The 9,730-nt window shown below is 32.8% G+C and overlaps 1 protein-coding gene across 2 annotated transcripts; it reads left to right on the top strand.

Annotated features, from left to right (window-relative positions):
- Positions 1–4,256: 4,256 nt before the first annotated feature.
- Positions 4,257–8,282, top strand: LOC110873685 (calmodulin-binding protein 60 D). Of its 2 annotated transcripts, XM_022122679.2 has the most exons (5): positions 4,259–4,596; positions 4,689–4,753; positions 6,822–7,484; positions 7,567–7,638; positions 7,718–8,282. In XM_022122679.2, the coding sequence occupies exons 2-5, from the start codon at positions 4,724–4,726 to the stop codon at positions 8,102–8,104; spliced, it is 1,152 nt and encodes a 383-aa protein (XP_021978371.1). In that variant the 5' UTR covers positions 4,259–4,596; positions 4,689–4,723; the 3' UTR covers positions 8,105–8,282. The 2 variants fall into 2 exon arrangements, with proteins under 2 accessions (XP_035831708.1, XP_021978371.1); XM_035975815.1 differs by lacking the exon at positions 7,567–7,638 and having other exon boundaries at positions 4,257–4,596.
- Positions 8,283–9,730: the final 1,448 nt, after the last annotated feature.

The following is a 9,730-nucleotide window of genomic DNA, read 5'->3' as shown; positions in this document are numbered from 1 at the left end:
ATGGGAGGTCCACTTTACGCCCGGCGGACATCCTTGTATTTGGATGGGAAGGGGGGAAACACGCTTGTGTAGATCTAACTGGAGTCTCCCCCCTTGTCGGGCTCAAGGACAAGGGCTTTGTCGTAGGGCAAGCGGTGCTCAAGGCAGAGGCGAGCAAAATGGCAAAACATGAGAAAGCCTGCCTGGAGAATCAACATGTGTTTGTCCCGTTTGCGTTTGATACCTTTGGTGGTCTCGCTCCTGACGCTGTGCGACTTTTGAATCGGGTTCAAAAAGTCGTTAATAGTAATTCTTCGTCGCTAAAGGTCTCAAACTTTGTATTTAGTAGAATTGGTTTTTCTATTCAAAAGAGGGTGGCGGCGCAACTTGTTGCCCGACTACCTGCCATTGCTTTGTAATTGTCCTTTTCGTGTGGAATGATACAGTGCTTTTGGTAAAAAAAAAAATTATTATCTTATATATTTCCAACATGATAACCTTTAAGTCAAAAAAAAAAAAATTATTAGTTTATATTTAAACTATGTTGAAGGATCTCAATCCGTGTTGAAAGTTCTGAAGCCGTGTTAAAAGATATTATGCCATACCAAGCCGCTACACTGAAAGATCTCAAGCCGTGTTGAAAAGGCTTAAGCCATGTTGAAAGATCTCAAATAGACACGTGGCAATCATCGATTGGTTGAACTGAAAAGATTTTTTAAGCCGTTTCAGCTTTCTTGAAACGGCTCGTTAAGAGGTTTCCAATGGCTATTTCTGAAATATTAACCAATCTTTAGCTAATATCATGATTTTTTTTTTTTTTTTTTTTTTTTTTTTTACATTCAGACCATGGTTTGACTTCACCTAGACATTTTATGTAAATAAAATAAAACAAAAAAATAAGACACAAAAATTAATTAAACTACTAATGAATCAGTCAAGTAGCTTGGCCTGTAGACTAGGTCAAGGGTAAATTATGGTATTCTTAAACCAAACACAAAAATAGCACATGGCCTAGATTTGATTTTAGGTCTTTTGCCTAAGGGTGTAAGGGGCACTCATCTCTTCTCTTAAGGGAGTCCTCTCTCTTACACACTGAGTCCCCTCTCTTACACACACCTAATCAGCATGCGTCATGTCAACTCCTCTCTTATCTCCCTTCACACCCTCAATTTAATAGCGGCACTCCTCTCTTAGGGGACTTGCTTTTTTATTTTATTTTTTTGTTTTTTTTATTTGTTGTAATTATGCATGTATATAAATTAAACAAATATTAATAAAAATTTAATAAAAGATATTTCATTGAATTAAAAATAAAAATTACATTCAAACTAGAAAATAAAAATTACATTCAAACTAGCCGCTATCAAATTGAGGGTGTGAAGGGAGATAAGAGAGGAGTTGACATGACGCATGCTGATTAGGTGTGTGTAAGAGAGGGGACTTGCTTTTTTATTTTATTTTTTTGTTTTTTTTATTTGTTGTAATTATGCATGTATATAAATTAAACAAATATTAATAAAAATTTAATAAAAGATATTTCATTGAATTAAAAATAAAAATTACATTCAAACTAGAAAATAAAAATTACATTCAAACTAGAAAATACAAATTTTAGAAATTGCACGGCCACCCGTACTTGTTAGCGACGTCGCGCTTTCGGGCGAGGATGAACGGCAACATTTCCGGCGGAGCATCGTCGTGCGGCTTGAGGAATGTTTTCATATCTCGATCGTACGCGTAGTTTCTCATCGTCTCGCGTTGTTCCGTTATCTCGAGGGGTGTGAAGGTTGTGGGTAAAAAAACGGGGGTTGTGAAGTATATCCGAAAGGGAGTTGTGGTTGTGCACTTGCACCGCTCGAACCACCACGAGACGGTTGCGAGCCGCGTCCCTTAGATTTTTTTTGGCTTCCCGGGGTTGGTTCTCCATTGCTCGGTTTGGCTTTGGGTGTATTTGATAGATTTTTAGAGTATAAGTTTGAAAATGGGTGTGGAAAAAAATTAGATTGAAGTTGGTTATTTATATTGGTTAAAATTGAATTTTTTTTTTTAAACATTTGACCGTTGCCCAACGTTCATATCTCGATCCTTGTGCAATTTCTTGTGTGGTGAACATACACCGATCTTGGTACCCGATTTGCCTCACCGCGGGGATGGCGGCGGTGTTTCCGCTCGGGGACTTGGGTCACCGCTTGCCTCCCCGCATAGCGCCCCGTGCACCCTAAGGGAAATGAGGATTAACCACTCGATCTTGTGATTCTAGTAACATTCAGTTCTTTTATTTTCTTGGATTTAATTGTTAGAAAACTTTGGGTGTCATTAAAATATCGATTCTTTTATATTATACATAAAATAGAAACATTTGTGTGTCGGGTGACATCCTTCGAAAAACTTTGCGTTTGCCTTTGGTAGCTTCCTGGAGTGGATACCAAAGGTTCATAAGAAGATATCAAAACTTTCACCATTGTAGAGTCATGCTCTCTTAAGCAATACCCAACTATGAGTACAATAAATCACATATACATGAATAAATCACATAGACATGAAATTGCCCCTATTTTGGCAGTTAGACTTCGGCCCTATGGATTGTTCTTCGAGATGAGACGTAGCTCACATACCAATATGTTATGTTTGTGTTAGCTCTAAGGTTGAACTCGGTCAATTTTTCCACTAGCTTTTTCGTCGTCCACTACTTTAACATAATCTTCTTCTTCTTAGAGGTTTTTCTATCATTCTCTAATTAAGTTCCAACCAAAACCAACAATTACAATAAAGTAGCAGGTAAATAGCAAGCTGCGTCGCAACTCCCTTTTAGATAGCAAAACAATCCTACTAAAAACAAAACTACAAGTCTTATGTGGTCGAGAAATTACGTACCATGCACGATTCGCTGGACCCTGTTCAAGAATTCCACTGTCTCCAAGGCTAGAGATCCAAATGTGTCACAGACAAAGAGGGATAAACATGCATTGATTCTCTAAACAAGCTGGAAATCTGCAAGGTACAAGTATACAAACTTATCAATTGAACAATTCAAAGTCTTATGTAGAAAGAATCACGAATCTTATTGTTTTTTCCTGTTTTGAGTAGAATATATCAGAGGTAGAACATATAATAAAAGCTTTCGTCCAAACAAGTTGGTCTAGTGGTTAGTCGCTTTGTTTATCTCCTTGACGTCCCAAGTTCAATTCCCACTAGCATCACTTTGAAGGACATTGGTGGTGGCAATAAAGTTTAGAACTAGGCCTCTCTGACTGGAACTAGTGGCTCGAGTATGCATCCAACTCTGATCATTATCGAGGATGTGATGCATTTGATCAGTTGAAGACATCACAGAATGATTATGTGGTGATTTAGTCAGCCGTTTCCAAAAAAAAAAAAAAAAAGAAAAAAAAAAAACTTTCAAATCGTCAAAACTGATTGGTGGTCCTGCATATTTAGGTTTTTTTAATAGCTTAATTTTACACTTTAATTAAAAATCTACGAAATTACGTATAGAATCCACGTTAGCTTTAGAATTAAAAAAAAAAAAAAGAGATGAAAACTAACAATATTGCTAACACAAAATTATTCAAAACTTGTTTACTATTTATTAGGGTGTCCGGGGCACCAGCGGTAACCCCATTCGGTGACCCAAGTCACCTAGCGGGAACACCGCCGCTGTTGGTGCGGTGAGGCAAATCGGGGACCAAGCGAGGTGGGAGTTCACCGCTGAAGAAGGAGAGGGATGGTGGGGCCAATCTAATTTCCAACCAATCAATTGTTTTTCTTTTTTTTTTTTGAATAAAAAAAGCAATTCCCCTAAGAGGGGAGTGACGCCATCAAATTAGGGTGTGAGGGGAGTTTAAGAGGGGAGTTGATGTGGCACACGAGGATTGGTTGGGCGTAAGAGAGGGGACTCACCTCTTAGGTGAGCACCCCTTACACCCTTAGGTTAATTTTTCTTATATCTAGTATTACAAGGAACAAACTATATCATATAGTATTACAAGGAACAAACAAATCTTGTGATTTGATTTTAGCTTTGTGTAAAATTACTTGTAGGGTTATCTAGATCTTTTTAATTAAGCATAAACAATATAAATGGAAATTCATTTCAACTTAATCTTAGTTTATCTTTTCGTATGTTTTCTTCAATACAGCCTTTTCTATATCATTAATTAATGACATCGAAGGTTATAATATATTGTATCATTCTTGATAACAACCTAATAACATTCATTTAAAAATTAACCGACATAACTTTAAGATCAATATTTGTCTTAAAGAAAATTTAAACAAGCAAACATTCAAACCTCAGTCCTCATATTACATGTTCATGTGGGTGTGTGTGTTTTGTAGATCTCTAGGAAATTACAAGGTTATTACGCGGTTTGGGCGCTATTTAGTCATCTTTTTCAACAATTTCAAACCCTAAAGAATTAACACAAATATATCAAAACCTTTTCATCCAGTAATATCTTGGAAATTTTCTTCAAACCCTAATCAAAGAAACCATAAGTATTTGAAAGTAAAGCTCAAAACCTTCGTAATCATCTTCCTCTTCTCCTTCTTCTTCAACATCTTTAAGAAGCTAAAATCAACCACCACTTTAATCATCCGAGCTAGTCATCTTTCTTGGTATCTTTAAAAACCCTTATAAACCATTAATCAGTTTGTGTTTTCGGCTTCGATTTGTTTGTTGATTCTAGGTTCTAACTAGTTGTTTTCAGGTGGGAGCAAGGAACTTCATCGGCTTAACCACACAATGGAAAACTATGTTCAGAATCTTGAATTTGTATGTTCGTTTTCTTTTTAATTTCCATCATTAATATCTATTTTTCATCACTAATACGCCGGTAACAGTCCGGTATAATCATTAATCAAACCTACGGGTCTGTAACCATCGTTGACGTGCACTTTTTAAGTCAGCGAGGCGGCTATAAGTGCAAGTTTTCATATGATATTTCGACCAATCAGTTCATTTTCACGTTCTTTTGGATAATATTTGAAATATTGTTTTTTTTTTCTTTCTAAATTGCATTTAATATTATTTGCTGGTGTATTTATAGAAATAAAATTCATTTTTTGTTTGTGTATTGTGAAAGTAAAGATTATATTGACAGTTTTAATTGAAAAATAGATATGTTAAAAAAAAAACCCAAAACCTGTGAAAGTAAAGATTATATTGGTAGTTTTCTTTGATAAATAGATATGTTTAAAAAAAAAAAAGATATCTATACTATATAATAAAAGAAACCATTTTAGGGACACTTGTCATCATATTAGCGAATCTCTTATAGATAATTAAAAATTTAGTTTAATCTTTTCTAATTAATTATAGATAACCATCCTACTAAATATTATTTATTTTAATATCTAATATTATAGATAATCCTCCTACTAAATATTATTAGCTTAATAGCTTATGGATAATTATTATTTAGTTTAATCTCCTTCTCATTTATAATATTATTTATTTGAATTAATTATATTTGAACGTTTTGTTTAAATAAAGAGTTAAATTTATTGAGACTTCGTTAACAAATATTGTAACAGAATAATCTATTTTTATCACGTAAACCAAACTTTGTATTAATATATTAAATATTTTTAATTCACTATACAAAATTACATTTACTCGACCCATGTAATACATGAGGTTTTTAAGATATAACTTTTTATTATTTGATATATAAATTAGATTTATTCAATTTGTACAATACACGGGTTTTTTAAGGATATGTATTTTTTATTATTTAGTACAGAAAATTACATTTATTCAAACCGTGTAATGCGCATATTTTTAAAGATAAACTTGTATTAATATATTAAATATTTTTATTTTCACTATACAAAATTACATTTACTCGACCCATGTAATACATGAGGTTTTTTAAGATATAACTTTTTATTATTTGATATATAAAATTAGATTTTTAAGATATAACTTTTTATTATTTGATATATAAAATTAGATTTAATTAATTCGTACAATACACGGGGTTTTTTAAGGACATATATTTTTTATTATTTAGTATAGAAAATTACATTTATTCAAACCGTGTAATGCGTATATTTTTAAAGATGTAATTTTTTTATTATTTGGTATATAAAATAACATTTATTCAACCCGTGTTATAAATGAGGTTTTTTAAAGATGTATTATTTTATTATTTAGTAAACAATATTACATTTATTTAACCCGTGTAATACACGTATTTTAAAGATATAACTTTTTTATTTGGTATATAAAATTACATTTATTCAACCCGTATAATATGGTTCTTATAGATATAACTTTTTATTATTTAATATATAAAATTATATTTATTCAACCCATACAAGGTTTTTAAAAATATATTATTTTTATTATTTAGTATATAAAATTTATTTATTCAACCCCGTGTAATACACGGGGTTATAACCTAGTGTTTAGATAAACCAAAACCGTTCTGTGTTAAAATCAATTGCAAATTGAGATTTTTTTTTGTTTTAATCATATATAAAATTAAACAAGTCTTAGTTTACTATTTTAATACCGAGGTTGAGCCAAACGAGAATTTTATTTAGTGCACGAAAGTGTCATCTTGCTGGTTCGTATAAATAAATATTATGCATTCTAATCGTGTAAGAAAGAAGTAATAAACAACAATATTGATATTTTATGTTTGATTGTAACTGATTAACCTTTCTTAAGACAAAGATAGATAAAAATACATATTTTATTTATCTGATATAATTGAAATATCGGATTTTATTTCATATACCATCATAATTACTTCAAAGTAAAAGAATATTTTGGATTATAATTTTAATTAGTTGATAATTATCTACAATTATAACTTTTAGTCATGTGTGAGCAGGACCACGCATCCGCTATTGTAGAACCAATGAATCTAGAGCTAACCTTTCCGACTAAAGTCGCATCACCGGTGTACACTGGGAGAACGATTACCGGAGAAGTTGATTGTAATGGTATAAATAAGCCCATCAACATTATGTTGGTTGATAGCAAGACGCGCCAACGAGTAACTAACGGGTGGGCAGCCTCTCTAAAGGTGAAGATAGTACTCATCAATGCATATTTTTGTGGTGTAAATGGGGTTGAAGGTGTTTGGACACCTCTAGAGTTCAAAAACAACATAGTTGTTAATTTCGAAAAAAAGAAAAATATTCTTTTAGGTGATCGTTCTCTCGTACTTAAAGATGGAATTGGGACACTAGGTGAAATGAGATTTAAACACGATAGAAATCCTCTTCGAAATGTCACATTTCGATTAGGAGCAATGGTTGATGGTGATCATTTTCCCTACGCGATCAAAGAAGCTATAACATATCCCTTTGATGTCAAGGATCGCCGCAACGAATCTAAGAACTTAGGTCCACTGTTGCAAAGTGATAAGGTGTGGCAATTGGTAAATATATCGAAGAAAGGCCCTATTCGTAAACGTCTCGAGAGAAAAGATGTCTGGATAGTGAGGGATTTTCTCGATATGTACAACTCGAACTCTGAAGTACTTAAAGAGGTAACTTGACTATTTATTATCTTAGAACAATGAATTTATATTCTTGTATAAATAGTAAACATGATATGTTTTATAAGTATAGATTTGTGGGTTAAAAGGCAAAAAGTGGGAGATGACGGTAAGTCACGCGAAAACAAGCCTAGCTAATAATGTGGTATGTTTCACACATCAGTTAGTATATGTGTTGCTTTCCATCTTATATACCAGGTCGCTAATTGTGTGCTTTTTTGTAGCCTAATGTGTATAGACAAGTTGACTCTACCTCTCTATATCGTTCCAGTTTTATCGGATGTCCCCAAAGGGATGGATCTACCTCTCAACAATTGGACCATATAACATCATTTAACTATGATGACAACATAAACTTCGATAACAATTGTTACAAGCCACAACTTTGTGAAGAAGATCCTTCTTGTAACATGTTCAAAGTGGGTTGTAACTTTTCAATCCAAGATGTTGAAGTAGGTGGTGTGATTTTTCTTGGAGTTGAACCATATGAAGACCAACAAAAAGGAATCAATGGTGCATCCAACATGGAGCCCAACGAAGGCGGTCTAGCTAAAAAAAGATGGATGAAATTGCGTGCAACACTATGGTTCTCGTTGGTGACTATCGCTTAGAGGGTAGTGCTTGTGAATAAAAAAAATCAGTAAGTTAGTTTGATTGGTTCTGCCCGAATAAAAATTTGTGTGCAGTTGTGATTTTTTTGATTTCTTGATTATTATGTATACATGTAATATTATTTTATTTTATTCATTATTGACGCTTCTTTTTAATAAGATTATACATAGCCCAAGAAGAACACTTATATCTATTTCGAAGAGAAATATTGTACATTCCTCTTGATAAAGTGTAACACTCCAATCAATGACGTAATGTGTTGGGGCGTATATATTGTTCATCACTCATGGTACTAATAAAAAACGTGTCAGTTCCTATATCATACTCAAAGTTAAAGATTTAAATACATAACATATTGTCTCATCAAATCACATAGTATGAAATACAAATGTCTTGTTTATTTCAACTAGGTCTATGTGAAATCCTCAACTTCATAACGTCTCATGTAGCATTTCCTGTATCATGTATAAAATAAAGGTAATCTAAAATAGTTGGTGAATAATCTTAGGTTTTAACGCAAATGAAAATAGGTTAGTGAATCATAAGTCCAAATAAATAAGTTAAGCACATATGATAAACAATGTTGCATCGATCAAACCTATGATAACAACCGGTTTTAATACCCAAATACTAGTTCAGGCGGGGGTCAATCCAATAGTGCTATTATCTACTACCTTAGGTTTGATGTTATTAATGATCAACGCATAATGCTAGAATCCCAAATGCTAGAATACCACAAATGGTAGAACAAGTTTAACACATAGCATAATTACACATAGGCATGAATGAATTCGCTTGTTTGTTTAAAAATATTTGAATTTGAAACATGACACACCCAAAATGTAAAATGTAAAATGTAAAATGAAAAAGGGCTACGAATAATCACCTTAGTGAGCAAATTTTATAAGCACTAAGTCTTGGAATAATAAACGTTGCAAAGTCACCACAAGAATTATCCTAACGTTTGAATGATACTAAAATTAATAATGATCGAATTAAAAATGATGAATAAGATTGAATATCAAATTAGGGGTTCTTGTATCAATTTGGGAATTCATACAGTCTTACTTGCGAAAAAAATATTTGTATTTTACTTGCGAAAAAAACATACGTATTGAATTATGTTTGAGGGTATCATTTTATTTTTAGACAGATTGGATTTAAATAATCTCAACTTTCTCAATTTGTCCGATAATAATCCAAACTCAGGTAATTGACGATAATAATCCGAACTGGTCCACTTTTGGCCGATAATAGTCCATCGTCAAAAGTAGCTTAACGGAGCTAAGTTTTTTTCCGAATTACAAACCAATGATTTAGGGATTTTGATCAGAACGATTATACGAGTCGATTTGTGTAAAACTTACCTCGAAACGGTGCTCCAAACGGCTTGATTTTTGTTAATTGTAAGTTTAAACACCCGAATTGAACCACCATTTTCGTCATTTGGGGCAGTATTTCGAGGTAAATTTTACATCAATCAACTTCTATCATCTTTCTAATCAAAAGCCCTAGAACATCGGTTTGTAATTCGGAAAAAAACTTAACCCCTGTTAAGCTATTTTTAACGCAGACTATTATCGGCAAAAAATGGATCGGTTCGGATTATTATCGGCAAATAACTG

The sequence above is a fragment of the Helianthus annuus genome, chromosome 8 (assembly GCF_002127325.2).
Source record: "Helianthus annuus cultivar XRQ/B chromosome 8, HanXRQr2.0-SUNRISE, whole genome shotgun sequence".
In the NCBI taxonomy this organism is placed as follows: Eukaryota; Viridiplantae; Streptophyta; class Magnoliopsida; order Asterales; family Asteraceae; genus Helianthus; species Helianthus annuus.
The sequence above is the reverse complement of the archived record's forward strand: the minus strand, read 5'-3'. Positions and strand labels throughout refer to the sequence as shown.